At 32.4% G+C, this 21138-nt stretch overlaps 3 protein-coding genes across 4 annotated transcripts in view; 1 reads left to right on the plus strand and 2 right to left on the minus strand.

Moving 5' to 3' along the window:
* Window positions 1–21138, minus strand: part of LOC144847466 (cyclin-dependent kinase 2-like) — an 89915-nt gene that overhangs the window by 48484 nt on the left and 20293 nt on the right. Inside the window, exon 7 of one of the 2 annotated variants that reach the window (XM_078703885.1) lies at window positions 18826–18890. The exons of the other annotated variant lie outside the window; for it this stretch is intronic. Coding sequence (XP_078560011.1) covers window positions 18855–18890 — 36 coding nt within the window. The 3' untranslated portion in view covers window positions 18826–18854. Of the gene's footprint in view, window positions 1–18825; window positions 18891–21138 lie in introns of those variants that run through there. 2 annotated transcript variants of the gene reach the window in all.
* Window positions 1–21138, minus strand: part of LOC144847552 (cysteine dioxygenase type 1-like) — a 106371-nt gene that overhangs the window by 37429 nt on the left and 47804 nt on the right. The gene's annotated exons all lie outside the window — the stretch shown is intronic.
* LOC144847615 (uncharacterized) lies at window positions 1905–20283 on the plus strand. Its single transcript, XM_078704066.1, has 3 exons — window positions 1905–2133; window positions 12735–12968; window positions 17688–20283. Exons 1-3 carry the CDS (start codon window positions 2112–2114, stop codon window positions 17774–17776), a joined length of 345 nt encoding a protein of 114 aa, XP_078560192.1. The 5' UTR covers window positions 1905–2111; the 3' UTR covers window positions 17777–20283.

Raw genomic sequence — 21138 nt, forward strand, 5'->3', positions numbered from 1 at the left:
CATGGCACGCATACATTCAATGCCATGTCGTTTCTTCACTTGTGGTGTGAACAAGAAGAAATAATATGGATAGTTACTCAAATAAATAATTGCAATTTTGGGGCTGCTATTCACTGGTTTAATGTTCAGTTTGACGCATATCAATAACGTAAAATAACCGTCAGTTGCAGAGCAACAAAACGTTCTCAAGCTTCATTCAATACGAAAAATAGAATGATAGCCATCACTTAAAATCTAATTGGTGCAATTAATGTCATGAACGCGTATAAGCAAAGTGTGCCTTTCGACAAGAAAACAATTCGCTATAATAATCAACGAATAAACCAAGTGATATTGTATGAAAGTCAATAATTGCTAGAAAGCAGGCGGCTTTGTTTCGAAGTGATGGTGATCCAGCACTTTGTCCAATTAAATACCATCAGACGATAATCTAAAAATAAAACACTTTCAAACTGCCATTCACAAATGAATCTGAAATATCATCAATTTTTTTTTCTAAATTAATTTATTATTGTTTTGTTACATTAAAATACTGGAAATTTAAAATAAACCTATTTTATAATTTGTACACTATTAAATAATGCTTATAGTTTTACCACAAAAAAATGTTTTTTATGAAAAAGAAGTACTTATGTTAAGGTTCTTTAAAGAATGAATAATTAATATTTTCATTATATATTAAGAATTATCCCGAATAATTTGGCATACTTATTTTATATAAGTACCGTATTTATAATCATATTATTTTATTCTTCCTTATATTATTTTGATTTATTGCCATCTCTATTCCGCAAATCAACTGGCTTACCAAAAAGCATTTACATAGGCCTAACGTATTTGAAAAAGAAGCAACGTATGATGTATAAGTGGGAGAAATGTTGTAGTCAAGAGACAAGAAACTGCTGTATATTGTCTATACCTTACGAGAATCGGGTGACCGTACGTGTCAACTGGATTTCACATGTGATCAGATATATCACGCTACCTATTTCAACGTATCGGACAATAATCATCAACGCCTCACATTGAAGGTTATAAATTATATAGCCACAACGTATACGTTTCGTAAATCTTTAGATTAACTTAAAATCGCTTGCTCACAATTTAAAAATACTGACAGGCCTCTAACGGTCTATGAACTCCGTTTGGTTAGGTTCACTCTTTTTTGTGTGGACAGGTGAAATATGATTAACACGCTTATAGAAAATACTTTTTATTATTATGCCTGAGTGAAAATTAATTAACATTATTTAAAAATCGTCACGAAAATTATGTTTGTCACTTCGATTTATGCCAATGAGAGAGAAACCAAATTGATTAACTACATCGTGGATGAAATAATCATAACTTAGGTAGGAAACATTTATTATAGTTAACATAAATAAAAAGAAATGTTAGTTATATCAAATATTAAAACAACAGCAACGATTACGCCCTATATATTGATGACGTTAGCAACCCTACAATGCACTCATTAAGCACCACGAACGCTGCAGCAAAGGTGATTTTGATGAGGAAGTATTATAGTCTGATTGACAGAATAGAGTACTCTTGTTTCTCAAATAAGGAAAATAATGATTGAATACTTGACGTTATAGCAATTCCTGACGTCGTTAAACTTTTTCCTTAAAATATCTAAAAATAAATCGGCACCGCGTTCGTTAAGTACAGCATCGCAATTACACTATACTGTGATAGATTTGTACTGTATTTACACTATTGTGATAATGAATATTATTATTACATCACTCTTTTCCGTAGAGTAATATGACGTGTAAACTACCATCCGATGTCTTGGTTGTCGGAGACGTAAATTGTTGTCGTTTAATGGACAGGTGAAATAGGCGTTGATGGGGCAACAAATAGCCTAACAAGTGGGCGGGTTCCGTTCAAGACCCGATGAATGGCTGCGGCGAAGCGTACGTGCAAATTAAAAGCAATCCAGAAGAATAGCGTCTAGCAGTGTATACTAAGCTAGTTGTCAAAGAACAGCGCTTTATTAGATTGTAGAGTTATCAACATATTTATATTATAAATAGGGAAAGAAAGATAAAACTTTCAAACAAGAGATTCGTTATTTTAATTCAAGATTTTTGTAATTCTTCGAACAAATGGCATCAATAGCAAAAGCAGGTAAGCAGAATAATTTTATTTAAAACTTTAAAAACATAAGAACAATTATTTCATCCGGGATCGCAGCAGAGCAATGACAGTTATCTGTAATCTTTTACAGTTTTATACATTTGTGTTGTTGCCTATCCATACTTGAATAATTTGAAAAGGAGTGAGGGTGGGGAAAATGGTTTGAATAATTTGATTTTATTTAATGTATTGTTTATCTTACTTTTTCGCCTTTTTTTCTTCTTTTCATTTGTATTTAATTTAATTTAATTTTAATTTTATTTTGAAGGATGTACCTTTGTATTTGTCTCTGTAATTGTGCCCCCGATTTAAAGATGTAAATCCAAATAAATATAAAAGTAAATATGATATACAAAGTGATTTTACATCTTTATAAATTGTTAAAGGGTTGTTGATTTTTGAAAATAGTGAAGTATACTTTTCTCAAATCTAATGAGTATACACATTATATACCATTATGTCAAAGTTCTACATTTAAAATACAATTAATAAATTAGGTTACAATTTATTCTAGGCCCTACATCCTAATGCATTCTCATACCATAGTAGATTTCTGATGCTTAATCTCGGTTCCCACTACGACGTAACGCAAGTACGTAAGTGCAACGCAACATTTAAGCGTGGTTCCCACTGTCGACGTATCGACGCAAAGTGCTGTATTGCGTAATCACAAGTGGGAACCGACGACGCAATAGTGCTGCAAAAATCACAGGTTTGATTTCACGCAGGCGGGGGGCAAACACAATTATTTGAAGGGCATTTTCTTACGTTGCGTAGGTTGCGTTACGTTGCGTCACATGTGGGAACCAAGCTTTACCACAAATTTATCACAAGCAACAGATTTTTTTCAAACTGTCGCTTGTCATTGGACAACTCGCTAGCGGTTGCGCTTACGTCTTTACGTTACTTCCTAGCGGGAAACATGCTTTACGATAGAAATTTTAAAAAAATATTTAATTTAAATTTTGTAAAATAACTTTTAACGAGACGACGTGTAAACATTCAAGCATATTCATTTAAATTTATTTCTTTTTGTTTGATCGTATATTATATAAATATTAATAATAAAATGTATAATTTAGGAGCTGTATGGGGAACATGTTTGTTCAATGTAACTTTATGGTTGTAATAAAATTGAAAAGAGAAATATATACGAAAAAAATGAATAAATGGCATTTAGACGTGCATGGATAATAAAACGCGACTGAAAAGACTGTTTGGTGAATTGACATTATTTATTTAAACTTAGAATGTTAGATATAAAAACATTTATAATAGATACAAGCTTGACATAGCTTTGTTAATAAATGGATCGAAGAAGCATATAGATTAATAGGTTATAATGACAACAGTTATTATGATGATCATCTGAACAGGCCTAAGGCACTTTATAGATGTTTCAATTCTGTTTGTAGAACATGAGGTTTGGTTAGTTTAAAGGGCTGTCTTAAATATTACTATCAGTTATTAGGAGTAACGACGATTATACTGAGTGTACTATTGGCCTCTACTCTAATATGTTGCTAAGTTGCAAACTTATTTGTTCTGTTGTGTTCATTTAGTTGACTTCACCAGATCCTAGTACGGTGTTATGTCTAGAGACAATAAGCAATAACTGATTACAACTTTTCACCCATGGGTCACTGTTTATGTCTCCTGACAGTATACACTGTCTCTCTTTTTTTAACATTTATGCTGCATAATCCCTTAGTTCCATTGTCATAGTTTGCCTTTTTGGAGTAAAATGGTTAACGAGTGTTGATGGTTAATTTTATGTTAGTGAAAACGTTCATCTGGATCTCTAGAATATAAGATTTGTTGATTTATTGATTTTGATGATTCAATAAAATATGCGTTAAACTTACGTTTTATTCTCGAGCTTTCGCTGGTTTTTCATGAATTAGTCAATGCATCCTGAGAATGATCAAACTGTACCTTTAACTTATTTTATTTGATCATCAAAATGAAATCTTTAACAAATTAATAGGTTATTGTTGGAGTTAGTTTATGTTTTAATGATGTCAGTTCTATTATTTGTGTATACATGATGTTTGCATTGAATGTGTGAATTGTAAAAGCAGGACTTTTTGTGAGGAGTGTTGATTTCATATCTAGCCGGAATAATGTTACCAGGTGAGTGCGTTCGAATCTGAAAACCGACATCGTAATCATTGAATCTGTGACTAAAACTATCATGGAAAATTATAACATACTATATTTAGGTTTTGAAAATGTTCCCTGTGGTGTAAATAATAATCATGATCTCCTTTGTTTCTAAAATCAACGATAGCATAATGTTTCGATACAAGGTATTCACAACAATCGTATATCAGTTCATTATTGCTGACTTTCGTTTCAGTAACGGAGACTCTTTACCGGACCATGACATAAAGAATACGTTACATTATTAGCTAGAACTAGAAATGCTTATATTATGTAACTGCTGTGTAGTAGAGAAACGCAATTGCATCTTGTACGATATTATGTCTACCGTACGAGAATCGGCTGAGAAACGCGGTAATTTCAAACGCAGTGTTTTTCAATGCGTTCGGCTTGGCGGGTTGATCTGTTCCTTAAAATGCTTAATGTTTTCAGGATTTCAAAAAGCATGGGTTTATTTCTATTCGTTTATTTCCAGTATATTTCACATAACGTTTTGGCATTCTTTTTTTTTATATCTTAAAATTGTATTAGATTTTAAGTAAGTTAATTGAAGTTTCCGCATTTTTTATGTCGTTTTAATATAATGTAGGCCTATATAATTGATATTTGATTTTTTTAATGTAAAAAAGTAACAATGCAGCTTTTGGCTACCAATATATTTTAATGTTTAATAAAGATACTAAGATATAGTAAGTGATTTATAAATTAATGAATAAAAAATGTACCTGATAAAATAATAAACTCAATCAGGAAAGCTTAATCGCTCACCACATTCAACACCCCACCGTTTTAATTTCCCCTGTTTTTATTAATATTTTGCTCTTTTAAACAATTGTTCTGTTGATTGTTCAGCGGTTACAGGCGCCCTAGATTTTGCGCTATATTAAATTGAACTTTATTATTTTATTACATGTTTTAAATTCGGTAAAGGCTGGGCCTCGTATCATTTTAAACTTACGACGTGAAGTAGTATGGATACTCTCTCATGTTATGTGTTATTGATTACTATGTACATTAAGAGCTATACTATTAGAATTCCGTCGTTGTGTATGTTTTAATTCAGTTTGCTTGTTCTAGAAGTGTTTGATCAGCACTCAGCTGCGATAATAACGACTTACATATTTATGTTCGAGCAAATTACAATTGTATTTATTATACTTGGGAGCAATTGTATGTTGTTAATTGACATCGATCATATTCTGAAGCTTTTGTTACCAATACTTTGCATTTGAAACTTCAAAATCTGTTACGGTCTCTAAACAATAATTGCGTTTTATTTTACAAATTCCAATTCATAACAATATAATATAGGCATTCAATAAAACATGGTTTCACTAAAGTTTATGTGTAATAATAATGGTTCCAAGGCTATATTATTCCGTATTGTTACGATACTTTGTGTGGACATTGCCAATAATGCACTAATCATTATGAGTAGACTTTGGCGTCTATATCTGGTATATGTTTTTTCCTCCATGCTTTCACAAACAATGAATTGCCTCCGAACACGTTCTCCGTGAATGCTTTAAGTGACCCAACTCGTCCTGGGACGAATTCATGTCTAGTTTCATTCTTACAATCTAGGAGAAAAGAGTACAGTCCCCCAACAACAGTATTACAGTAGTATATATTAGGTGTTATTATATTACTACGCTGTATATAAGTTTAATAATGATCACTTGATCGCATCATAATGAAGCCGTGTGGGATTGAGTATAGCTCTGATAACTTAATCGATTTTTTTATAGGTTAATATGGCCTTCAATAATTGAATGTGATAAATAAAGTAATAAAAGTACGACATGGTTAAATAGCATATAGGGAATGACAAAATATGTTAATGGTTTTCAAAACTTTTCTAAATAATCATATTTTCTTGAATCAACAAAATACATTCGATAGTCCTACGTCGTATAGTCTTAATAAAGAACTTCTAATAAACCTCTCTGTTACTACCATACAGTTACCGTATTCTTGAAAATACGATAACAGCAGAAATCACAAGTATACAAAAAGTGCAGAGATTGGGTTAATTATGGTATAAAGTTTAAAGTCTGTTTTTTTATTAGCGAATATATTCACGAAGCGATTCGAACATGTGTTAAGATTGGTTGCGCATTTTTCCACGTCACAAAAAGTAGATGATATTAATACGCATGCGCATTAGTGAACACGATAGATTCGCGCGAATAAATTCGTCGAGTGGAAAACCGCTTTTTGAAAGGTCAATCATCATTTACCGTATTAGGAGGAAACTACATTAACCCCAATAAAACACCGAAATGAGTTTTTGGCATTTTATTACTTACTTTTTTAATGTCTGTTAACAAACGAAAACGACATCATAACATATGATACAAAAAAACACATTAAAGCTACTGTTATAACAAATTGTCGTATTGACAGATAAATTGATATTTAATTCGATATAATATAATCCTATGTAATCCAGACAAAACACGATGATCGTCAATTATTTAAATTGCATCAGTTGTAGATAAATGATATACAGAAACGTATAATAAATAAAAGATTAGCACACTGATTGTCACATGCAGCAAAAATATATTGTAAATGTCTTCAAGTTACCGATTGATACGACATTCTATAAATTAAACTTGTAGTAACAAGCGATTTCCTTACTTTACTTTCATATCAAACTAACAGTTTATAACGATATCGAAGCCAATAAACCACTTAAAGGTTATAGTTTTACCACGCGATGATGCTTGGAATATATTGTTATAAATCAATGACCGAAAAAGGAGTAAAACTCACGTTGGAGGAATTAACAACAGTAAGTTATTCAAAATAAGATATTGATTTGTTATTAAGCTACTTTGATTCGATAATAATTCAAAGCTGAACAGTGCGTTAATTAGCTGTAAATATAGACGCGTATAGTGTGGTTCTAGTCTTACAATCACGTTTATGTAGTATGTACTAATATTATAGAAAAATGTTGCATATAGACAGTAAATACAAATAAAAGTAATACAGATAGGTGGGGGGGGGGGGGGGGGAGAATGGTAAAAGTCAGCACTGTGGTCATGTTATAAGAGTTGTCAAAACAAATAGATTATCTGATAAAACTTCAGAAAGTAGGAAGCCTTTTGCTATTTTCCTTCTCACTGAATACATAAACCCTTATTGGTATTAAAGAAACATTTTCGAGGAGAAATATCATTTATCTTTAACATTACAAACAAATTCACCGCAATTACGTGGACACTGGTGGGGGGTGGGGGTTCTACTGTAGTATTCATTATTAACTTTGTAATAAAATCGGTAGTAAATATAATGTCCAGACCTTGTCAATGAGTTTGTGTACCGTAGGAGTTGACTGTCAGCTGCCCTTGAATACCATGAAGGTTAAAACATTGTCGGTATACATATCTATAAAATACTGGGTGAAACGAATCGATAGGTAAAGTGACTAACTCAAGGACTAACCAAATGAATGACCGTCATGGAATACGATTCGAACACATAATCTTTTTGATCGAGAGATCGGAATTGAATATCTGCTCCAAGTGATCACTGTAATTGTACAAATCAAGATACTTCTCATTCCTTGTGAAAGTTTCATATGTGTTAGTAAATTAAAAGAGAATGTTATGCTCTCGTTTATTAAACCCCATCCCCATTAAACCAAATTACTATATTCCATGAATTACACAACAATCATCAACAAGATTACGACATCTGAATATTTTGCTAAACGGCGCAGGTCAGACAAATTCAGGAAAATGTTATGAAAAACATTGTCGGATGTAATTGTCATTTTATCTTTTAAGAAAGAAAAATGTATATAGAAGTATTGAAATATTGAAGTAAAGAAGCTTTTAAAATGGTAAGCGGAAAGCGTTGGTAAACCAATTATGAGACATAATGGCAATGTAATTCACATGAGAATCAAGTGATCCGGTCAATGTATACTGTATGTATACAGCTGTATCAACTGGACATGTCATGCATCTTTTTATCTCCTTGTTTAATTCTTTAACTTCAAGAGTAATATGGCATACCAACACACACATTTGCCGCAACCGATTCTACCAATTTCACTACCACTAAAAAATTCAACTAGTGTAATAATTATTAGTTATTATTGCTACAGTACACATTTTGTTTTCTTGCGATAGAGACTGATCTGGTGCAGTGGCGGGTCAAGAATTTTTCAATAGCGGAGGTGGGGTGGGGTGGGGGGGGGGGGTGGGGGGTGGGGTGCTGAACCTAACCTACAGTAAGTTACTTGCACTTACTTTGTGCTTATTATACTTGCCAACATTTAGGGAGGAGTGGGTGATGGCAACCTCACCGATGTGGGAATACTAGTGATACATTTTTATTGTTGGTTACGTAAGGCGGAAATATGTTTTAGCATAGTATTAATCGTAACGACTATTTAATTTATTTTATTTATAGTAGGAGTAGCTTTGCGTCAGGGTGTTGAGTAATTGGTCAGATGTTTTTTCCCTACTCTAATACTTGTACTTGCGAATTTGTTTCGCAAGTAATTCTCGGGTGGGACCGAACCCACGACCTGCAGATCACTTGCATGGCGTTCATACCTCTAGACCACTGAGCATGCGCTCATTGCTATGGGTTAGATTCGAGACCAAGTAAGCAGCGGGTACTGCCAACAGAATTGTAATTGTTTGTAACTATACTGTGGAGTAATTAAGTTATATTATTGGAGGGACGAAACGATACAAAAAAAATCATTCGGACCGAGATCATGAATTTTAATTCAATTTTGTAACCAACATTATATACTTGACCGTACTATGAAAACTGCTAGTAAAATAATAGGAAGGAATGTCAATGTTATCGACGCAGTTTACAGGCGCGATGTTATTAGCCAAGTTAAGAAAATAAAGGAAGATAACTCACACCCATTGAATGATAAATATGTTGTTAATAAATCAGGTAGAATTCGTCCTTTAATGTGCAATACCACTCGATGTAGGAAATCATTTGTCCACAACTCTATTATTGTTTCCAACTTTAACATTTCAAAGATAGGTGTTTTTTATTCCTTCTGTAAATATAACTTGTTTACTATATAGTTTTAATGTATTGTATTGATATTTTTAATGTTTTATATATTGTATGTGTTTTTAAGCATCAAGGAAAACCAATTTCATGTTCGCCTTGTGTTCATGACAATAAAGATTTATCTTATCTTATCTTATATAGATATTATAATTTAAATGCATCTATATTGATAATTTCTTTAGTCATTATCTGGGTATGTCTTTACATGGATATCAACGATTAATATGCAAAATAGGTATACTTTATGTTTTGTATCGTTTCGTCACTCCAATAATATAACTTAATTACGATTTTATTAATTGCGTTTAACAGACTCCTATTTGTTAGTCATGTAAGGTTTAGTATTTGTATAATACAGATAATTATTTTTAACTAATAAATTGAAACATAGTCTATAAAAATATTTTGCAATTGAATCGCAGAATATTTATTTTAGTTTTAGACGATAATTCTTCGGGGAGAATTGTTATACAATCGGTTCACAGCGCTTTGGTTATATGCCTCAACTGGGAATGCCATTTTGTAAATAAAATCAACACAATTTTCATAAAACTATAATGTAAAATGCATTATGCATAATATTTCATCTGTAGACAACTTAAATAAAAATAAAATAACGCAGACAAAATGGTCTCGTTCAAACGTTTGTATGTATATTATCATATATATAAATCCACAAACGCTAAACTCAGTGACAAGTAGAAAGGGGAAAGCCACATAAACCAAGATTCGAACCTGGAATTATATTTCATTTCATTTAATTGACATCAAAATGTCCTGGGACCACAAAAGCAACACTGACAGAGTCACCATAACATGACATGTCTGGGGCCCCCAGAAGAACTGAACTATAGAATTATTTATCAATAAAACATATAAAACTGGTAAATTAAAATATATATCGCTAAGCCTTGAAATCTAATGATATTTCGGGCCAACCTCACCTTGATGGTGTGCACACTTTATGGGGTAACGTAAGATACAAATATAAAGTATAGTTCTGTTTAAATTTGTGTAATTTTAGCCCACCCCTCCCGGATTGTCACACTGTCATTTAGGCCTATCTAGTATCGTAGAACTCCATTGGCATTTCATAAATACGGATCGATATCGCAACGTTAATTATGATTACTGGAAGTATTATAGTGAGTTAAGACAATGTTTATTTTTGACAAGTACTGACACGCGTGGTTGGTTGCTCTCTGGACCTAGTCCGCCAGGTGGATATGTATTGTAAGCATTTTCGTTTCATTAAAGCTGCAATTATTCTTAATTAATCCGTGTTAGAGTGTTACTCATGGAAAGCTTTTGGCCAATCTAAGGTTAGCAGTGGTTAACATCCTATTACATTGATGTGAATTACGTTGATTTAACGGGTGTTTCGCGAATCGTTTTCTATTCGAATCAATCGGTTTAAAACGCGGTATTTAGTTGCTAAGATCGTCTATTTGCCTTTACTTTACATTTGCCATTTAATTTCTACTGTTATGTATGTTGATTTCTACGGGTAAATTACGTTTGACGTGTACCAAGAAACCGAGTAATGTTACTACGTTTCGAATTTGAACTCATTATATTAAGTGGTGTATTCAGGAAGTGTTTCCGCCACAAAAAAAAATCAATAGTAATGGTTACTATCTTGATAAAATCATTACAGAAACGGAAACTATCCTGAAGTACATTAGGCCTACACCTATAAAAAAAAAAGAAACCCCTAAAAAACATAATGATTTCGTGGTTGAAATCTATTGGAAGGAACAATCATGCAGCAGAAAAGAAAACTAAAAAAGTAAATCTCCTTTGGAAACTCCTATCAAGGGGACACCACCAATTATTTAAGGGACCATTTTCTTTCCGAACGAGGATATTATGTTTTGACACTCGGGACAATTTGGGTGCGAAGGTTTCCACTTTTTGTCATATATGTTAATGAAGTCTTATTATATTATGTTATGAGAGAGTGACAAATAAAGTATTTACACTTAATAGTGATTCATAATAATACTATTACAGTATTAATAAAACTATATATCTTGCTAAACCATTGTATTAAAACAATTATTTCAGAAATCAATGATCGAACATGTTTAGAAAGTGTGACATCATAAAAAGCATTTAAGCTTTTGATTGAATGAATCTTGCTATTTTAACCTATTAGTTGTTTAACCACATAGTAATAGAATGTTTTAATCTTACGTCACTACGTTCACTAACACAAACATAACATTTAAAAAACATCACCAATGACAATTATTGAACATTAAATAAATAATACATTGAAACTACATCATAATATTTGGTTGCAATCTATTGGAAGGAAGAACTCCATGCCACAGAAACGAAAACTATATTATAAATGTATAAAGAACCTCTTCTTTGGAAACTCCTATTAAGGGGACACCACCTTTTATTAATGGACCATTTCCTTTCCGAACGAGGGGTATATTATGTTTTGCAAATTTGTTGTTTCCAATCAATAGCGGTTCTACTACATTTAGGAACACTAACAAATGAAATACAAAGTACTAGAAAATGAAACTAAATATCTTGCTAAACCATTGTATTAAAACAATTATTTCAGAAATCAATGACATATGATCGAATGATCGAACATGTTTAGAAAGTGTGACATCATAAAAAGCATTTAAGCTTTTGATTGAATGAATCTTGCTATTTTAACCTATCAGTTGTTTAATCACATAGTAATAGAATGTTTTAATCTTACGTCACTACGTTCACTAACACAAACATAACATTTAAAAAACATAACCAATGACAATTATTGTACATTAAATAAATAATACAATATCATTGAAACTACATCATAATATTTGTTTAGAGTATGGTATACTTTTGTGAATGATTTAAGTGAACTGTGTAATCATTTTTTTTTCCAGAAGAGTCGATGAAAGTTTAATTTAACTTTGTTGCAAATGTTTCAATATGTATAATGAATAAATTCATATTTTTTTCCAGTCATACACAGCGGAAAGTGGATGCGCGCGTGTACAATATTCCAGATACCATAATTGTTGTCTACATTGTAAAAACAGTGTGGAGCTTTTAAACACGTAGTTACATGTTTAGAGTAGCTACATGTTGTTTTCCTCCACTCGTTTAGCAATCAACATTTCACTAATAATTATGTTCAATTTATCCACATGTTTATCAGTCAACATGTTTAGGTACGTGTTTAGCGTTGCGTGCATATACGATTTTGCTGTGGCGGAAAAAAGCTCCACACATGATCTCCACATGGCAAATTAAACACGTTTAAAACCTAAACGTGGGTACAAAATACATGTTTAAGACACTATTTTTATAATGTATATCTAAGTTTAATAATTATTCTTATTATTGTTATTCAGCTTCATGCCTAGTTGCAATGACAGTTTTATTAGCGCTGTTACACGTTGAAAGTGTCTCCGCAAGACGAGGACACCCAAAAAGTAACTTCATTTTGATGCCAGGTAGGCGAAGTCCATTTGATGATCTTTTAGAAAAAGAAAACACGCGTCGTGACAATATCTTAGAATCTGCAACACCTGACCTTTTATCAGAAGAAGATGATTCAACTAAAATTGACTTGGAACTTTTGAGAGGTAAACAATTCTTGTAGTTAATATCACAATTCTATACAGTTTATGCTAAATGTACATCAACTTTGTTTATGTTCGAGCTATCCTGACGCAGATTTCTTGCAGGTTATACAGTATTTGTACTTCAATTGAAATATATTCCCTTTTACCTTTTTGCGTTTGCGGTACACCACGTATAGGAGTTCTGAAAAGAACTCTTTCGTTTCTTGACATTTCGATCAATATACTTTGACTGTACCGCAAACTTTATATCAACATATTCATTTCGCCATGCAAACCGTCATACAATATATGATACATATCGAAACTTTATAATCAATGTACATGCAGTACCCCTATTAAGGGGAACATTTCTCTAATTTGGGTTTCTCCTGATAAGTAGAGTGTTAAAACTTGTTTTCCTCTAAAACCTTAACGGCAAAATATCTTCCTATAAGCGTAGTTCCCACTAGAACGCAACGCAGCGACGCAAAATGATGTATTGCGTAATCACACAAGTGGGAATCGACGACGCAACAGTGCAGCAAAGTCGCAGGTTTGATTTTACGCAGGCGGGGGCAAACACAATTATCGGAAGGGCATTTTCTTACGTTGCGTAGTTTGCGTCGCTAATGGGAACCACGCTTTAGGGATGTTCTCTGAATGTGTCCCCTGAGTATAGGGCGTCTCCTGAATAGGGGTCCACAAACGACGTGTTTTACTGTATTGTCAGGGTGTTTACAGTATGCTACTGGCAGGTGTACTTTGGAAATGTCTACACCAGACATACATTAAAATAATGCACAGCCTATCTAAATTACAGTAAATGTATACGGTCGTCGTACGTATTCAATTAAGAACTATATTATTAAATATTAAACAATATATTCGTGCTTTTTAAAATGTCAAGTTTAATTACATTTTGGTTTAATTTAACTCTAATCTTATTAACTATAGGTCTATATCAGGTTTCCATGTCTTTTTGGTTTATTATTTGCATAAAGTTAATACAGTTTTGAAAATAATAACTGCTTAATAATTAACGTTTAATATTTTTATTTTATGTGATAGTAATTAAATTTTACTTGCCAATCTTTATCATTACTAATTAAGGATGAATTGTCATTTAACAGGCAGAAAGTGAAATCATACTTAAAAATGAAATTGTATCCGCTTGAATGACTTAAAATCATGGTAGATGCAATCACTTTTGTGGGCATAATAGTATTTGCACAGAAATTTCGGACACCGATACAATTAACTATGCAGAAAGCGATTGATATCATATTTGACGATTCTTATTATGATGCCCATGACGATTATTAAAGGCTTGCTTCCAATTATGTAACGCAACGGCGTAAGCGCAACGCAAGCGGGTTGAGTGGACCAATGACAAGCGACAGTTTGAACAATCCATCGTGTTGTGATCGGTTCTCACTATCACGCAACGCAAGGACGTCATCGCAACGCAAGAGAGTTGACCAATGAAAAGTGACAGTTCGTATAACTCTTGTGATTGGTCAAATTATTGCGTTTTGTTTACGTCCCTACGTCCAAGCTGTATATTGATTGATATATGCTGACCATGATATTGACAATGATGACTATGGATAAAAGATTTCCATGATGTCGAAGATGATTAAATTATGCTGATGATGATAATGATGATTATGTTGACGATAACTATGATAATGACATTTACGATTAATACATGCTGACAATTATATTGATTAATAGGATGTCGATGATGACAATTTGAATTAACTTTGAAAATGGATGGTAAATACTGTATACATGATTGTTGCTACCTTCAAATGCAATAGAAACGCACATTGCTATAATACAAGTTAACTAGTATAGTGGAGACTTAATTCATACGAAATTGTTAAAAATTCGTATAATTTAAATGAGAAGTAAAATGCCCTCAAATGAATAATATATAAATGAAATGGCGTCATATATATCCATTACTCATATACTCTGTATACAAATATTTCCATTCGTCCTATCCATTTTATTCTAAGTGGTCATTCATTGCTATTTCGTGTCAATACATTGTCAACTTGGTAATGTAGCATTCGTTAAGGAATGTCCCATCTGGTTACGCCGACGCATTACCATCTCGGTTGGCATCACTACATTTTCGGCATGTAACAGAGTAAATTAAAATTACTCCGCCGTTAAAACAATGTTTGAATATGTATTTTACTAAAGTAAATTGAAAATAATTGTCAGAATATATGGTAAAGTATCATAAATTTGGAAATAATGGACAACGTACAAAGATGATTGACGACTTGATCTTTGTAAATTAACAGCCTCCGGTTCATATTAAATTCATTACATTCTACATGATGTAAAAGGGTAAAGTAAAATTAAAGTTACTAAAGACATATTGTCCCTCTGAAAATTGTATTGAATTTTTAAAAACGTTTTGTTGAATATACCATTTTAATGTCACATAATAGCTATTGACTTTGACCAAAACAATTGATCGAAAAAAAAAATTATTAATCTGAAAAAAATGTAAATTAAAACAAAAAATAATCAAATTGACTGGAAGTCAATGGGTTTAGGTTTGAATTTAACTGTTTATTTTGTCTTTTTATAAGTGAAAACATTATGTTGTTAGTGTTTTTTCTACGGAAGTGATTACTTTATTAAACTGCGAAATGACCTATTCAAAGTCTTTTTTTATTAATCTTCATTTTTCATGTTTTTGGAGGACAATACATATTTAAATATGGACTAAAAACTAATTGTCAGAATACATGTAATTTATATGAAGTGATCTCTGTAAATTAAAGTTCTTTTCAAAAATTCTCGATAAATTAACCCCATGAAAAAACATGCATACTGAAACTACAATGAAGATAAAAAGCATGACATTTTGATTAATAATTTTTAAAAAAAATTACAATACCTTGAATAATATTTATACAGTAAACACACCCCCACTGGAATTGACAGCACAATGTTATTAATTATCTCATATATTCGCAGATGTCAAATTGCAAAGTTTTAACCATTATTTGGTTGACATTTATCATATAAAGACATTTTAGAAGGAATTTTCGGCGCTGAAGTTTCCGTTTAAATTGTCGTTTCAGCAAACAAAATCTTAAGCTGGTCATTCACCTAGACATAACATGGTGTTGAATATGTATGATGGTCAAAGTAGTAGTGGAACGTACAGTAGAAGGCCTTCACGAAGATACCTCTACTAAGGGGACACTTGCGAAATGAACGAGCTGCATGCAATATGTTTTTAGGACACCCATTTGAGGAGACTTTTCTGAGAAATAAAAGATAGCCAATACTATTCATTAGTACGGCCAATCCAGTATTTACGGGACACTTCTATTAAAAAGAAACTTTGCTCTCGAAAGAATAGTATAGCAAATCAAATGTTATGTAACAACAAAAATGTGATGTGCATATAATGGACACGATGTCATATCACTACCATGTTTGGGCATATCACTACTATATTTGGGCACATCACACTTTTTTGTCAAACTAGCTTGATATTGTAGACAGAGCTTTACTGTAACATATACAGAAACCAAGCTCTCTGTACATTTGGCTCTTTAATTAATTCGTTGTTATATGAATCAATCGTTGTTTTGAATATCAATTTATATTTAATGATTAAATCATTGACTACTTCAGCAGATTCTTATGTAAGATCCATGCTTTAACCACAATAAGCAAAGCGTCTACACATAGGTGAAAATTACAAGTAGAAGCGCGAAATGGAACCAATTAAATCCATTAACTTTCGACAAAGGGTGATTGATTTTTATTGCATCAGTAACCCAGATCGATGATTGTATATTGAGTGGATATCTCAAGTGTAAAAGGGTACTGAAGTATAGATTATTTACACTTAAAGATCGTTGATCTTTCTAGATTCGAATACACGTTTTGTTGAATTTCGATAATTAACTATTTAATTAGGATAACGAGTTTCTTTCAGTAGTTCAAGCACGATTGAGTTATAATCTCTGTATTCATTATATAGTTACACATTGCCAAGATGGAAGGGTCACGTGATGAAAAAAATATAAAACATTTAACAATAACATAAAAAATATATAAATCAATTAACTTAATATTTGCTTTTAACACGAAATGCCTAAAGCATTTCATTTTCTCAAATCTAGACTAGTCTATAATAATATTTCAAACTTTTATTAATGCGAATAGCGATATTTTCCATTATTATGCATTTGTTTTAATTTCCAGATCTCGTACCTCTGTGTTTGACATAATATCTTCGCTTTAACTTCACCAGAGTCTCCTGAAAAAAATGCTTCCTGGCATACACTACATATTGCCTTTTTCCAAATACCCAACCATTTTCGGAAAGCCAGTTTAGAATTTTAGCTTGGTCTGCTAACCTAATCTTTTTTTAAAAGAGCATAACAATATTTATCGTTAAATTCTGTTATACTGACTTTTCATACTGTTGAAATGTACAGTACCAAGTGGCCCATTCAATCATAGTCACACAAATTAGAGGCCTACACTATACTCAGATACATAACCTATTTTACTTTATTCATAGGCCTAAGGGTTGTCTAAATACTGTATCCTACAAATATGAAAACGGGGCTAAATAAGCATTTAGATGTTAATGGAATCGATCATGTCCATTTATCATTCCCAAGTTCCAATCATTTCCAAGTTAAGCTGTATTTTAACATAATTATATCTAATCTATCTATTTTCAATCAACAGAAATTGAAAAATGGTTGAAAGCTCAAACATCGTCAAAAACGTACAAGAAACCGTTCATGCAAGATGTTGGCGAGAACGGAGAATATTGATCAAGATTCACAGACAAGCGTAGTATACAAAACACAGGATAGGACTAATCTAGAAACAAATAGGCCTACTGCATCTGCCTTTCACCCAATTACTGTATCACTATAGTAGAAAACATAAAGACCACATTGTAATTCAATTAACAGGTTGACAAAATATTTCAATTAAGAATAATAAGAGTTTAACATTGATATGATATTTTTTTAACTGCACTTAGTAATAAGTCTCATAATACGTTAGTGACATCACGAGAAGGAACGTTTAACGCGCAAATGCCAACGCCGATACGTTGTGCATTCGTGCCCACGTGTTGATGTTATGTCTTTTCGTGACGTCAGTGATGAATTAAAATAACGATTAGGCCTAGATGTTATTGTTATAAATGTTGACTGTTGTAGTTATGCAATGTTAAGTTATGTATATACTAATCTAACTGACGTGATCCACAGATTATCATTCCAACCATAAAACTAAAATATGTTTAACGTCTCTAACGAAAGAGTGTAGTTCATCTCTCTGGCTTTGGGACAACTAAACGCCGAATACTCACTGGGATAACCATAGACTGAAGGCCGGCATACATTAATTTACGTATTGTGTATTAAAAACATGCTGATGTATTGTCCTTTATTTCTACTATGTAAGCACCGTTAAATGATCACATTTTCATTTATGAATTTGGCAAACAAACATCACAGAACTCGACGTACATTCACAAAAACCGTGCGTGATTGTTTCTTGTCTACGGGTGATGACGTTCAAAATATTAATTCGAAGCTAAATCTTTGAGATTAATCAACTATAAATAGGTCTAGTATATTACACATGATGACAACAATCACTTCGTTCATATAATTGGAAAACTAGAAACATTATATATCCCTGGTAGGTACATTCACAGTACACCATCCACGGCAACTATACGAAAGATAAAGATTGGGTTTCTCAATAACCCCCTCCCCCCCCCCCCCCCCCGCCTCCATTATTGCACGGTACCATGCATAGCGACATTAAAAAGCGGCGCAGTTTCTTGTCTATTGACTGCAACTTTCTTCCACATGGTTTACTATACTATATGTATCAAGATAGTTGGTCACTTAGATGCCACATAATAGACTGTAAAGTAAATTATGAATATATTCTAGTTTTGGTTTATAATTAAATTATATTAAGCTTAAAAGCATAGATAATGTTTAACATTATTTTCTATCATTGAGATACTGTAAATTCTTAAGTGCTTTTTATTAATAAAAAGTTAACTGTTCTTATACCAATCTATCAAATAGTTTGATGTTAATCTAATTACAGTACTCTTCAAAATTGTACATTTGATTAACACATAATCGTTCACCGTGCTGTCGTTAGAAAACTGAAGAATTAAAACAGGAATAGCATTTACCAACGTTGTAAGGAATTCTGAAATCAAATTACGAAAAGAGGACGGGGGCGAGCTAATGACAATAGTCAACTAAAAACACGTGACAACTACTTGGATTGCATCAATTAATGGCTCTATCTATAAAATAATGTACAAGTCAATTGGATGTTCAAATTTAATATGCGTGTTACAAAGTGTACAACGCTTATACGAATTAAACGATGATGGTTTCGTCATTCATTTCAACAGAACTAGATTAGTTCGTTTTCTAATCAGTGTAAAATCTTTACATTTCAATCCTATAACTAAAATCATTTAAATATACATCTAGTCAGGATACAACGGATAAGTATATTAAATTGACGCACTGGTTTAATAGTACGCATATTAACATATTACTGTGTGTGTTCGTCTGTCATATAATAAATTGCTATACTAAATAATGCAATGTGCGGGCTGGCTAAAGCTTGGTTCCCACTTGGATGTAACGCAGCGACGCGTCAACATAACGAAAAGTGACGCAACGCAACCAATCACAGGCGACATTTCGGATGACTCACACGTCGTGGTTGGTCAAATTGACGGGCTTACATCCTTACGCTGCGTCCAAGTGGGAAATAATTGTGATGATCTTCGCTCCAATGTGACTGGTAAAACTGTCAACATAACTTTGTATACATTTACGTTTGCTTATGCTTGGTTCCCACTAGAAACGCAACACAAGCACGTCATGTGATTTGACCAATCACATATTTGAACTGTCGCTTGTCATTGGTCAATTCGCTTGCGTTGCGTCGACGATCTTACGTTGCGGTTCTAGTGGGAACCAATCTTGTTAGAATATTATAAGTATATTCCACGTTAGTTGTTGACTATTGTGTTGTATTGGAAAATAACTTACTGTTTCAGATGTGTGTGTGACGTCTTTCCAAAATACAAATGCCGTATGCAAATATCGGCATGCATATCAGTATAACATTTAAATCATTTTAAATCACAATACATTAAATTAGTGCAGTCTATTGTTAGTTTAAGTTAGTTACAGCTAAGGAAATCTTGTAAAGCACATGTTAATTACAAATAATTAGTAGTAGTATTATTTTTCTCATTAAATTTTATAAGCAATAACAATTGGTATTTTTTCTCTCTCTCCGTTTTGTTAAAAGAATAAAGAGATCAATCAATCTCTATCTATATATCTATCTATCCATCAGAAATCAATTATATTTGTTATATTCATAAAGAAAGTGGTCGGTGCGCAGACCTAAATCTGTTATAAAAATACATTAACTATGATCTATTATTAATGTGTGTTATATTATGTTAGGTAAAGATACAGTTTGACGATACGCTCCAACGAAAAGACGAGTTGCCTTGCTTATTACCGCTTAGGTGGTGAGCTACTTAGAATCCTCCCCCGGGACAGTTAACATTCCTATTAATTATCCAAGCTTCGTGCTTTTAACCACTAAGCTATAAGCTTAATGATTTTTTTCTTTGTAATAATATATACGACGAACGGTTAGTGTGGATAATAACTAAATTAATATTCCGACGAATGATGAAGACTTTTATATTATTCTTTAATAACACGCAATAATAGCCACACACGTACTGTACTGTTGTTCAACTTATCTTTAACATTATATACCGTAAACATTATGTTATTTACTGTATTAGTAATACAAAATACTGATTCCGTGTTTACACCGATAAAATACAAACATTACCATTAATCATAAATTAATACGATAATAAAATAATCCCCGCAATGGTTAATAAAAGACATGGATATACGGTATCTGAACTATGAGTAATTCACAGAGGACATGCGCACAACTATACGAACAACTAAATGAGAATAATAAAACACCAGGTATTCTTAATTTGATCAAGTTTGTTGCTTGCTACAGCAGTATGCACTACTGAGTTAAATGAAACGAAGGCTACAAAATGTCTAGATTACAAGCACATTTCGGTTTATAG

Source organism: Antedon bifida, chromosome 1 (genome assembly GCF_963402885.1).
Source record: "Antedon bifida chromosome 1, ecAntBifi1.1, whole genome shotgun sequence".
In the NCBI taxonomy this organism is placed as follows: Eukaryota; Metazoa; Echinodermata; class Crinoidea; order Comatulida; family Antedonidae; genus Antedon; species Antedon bifida.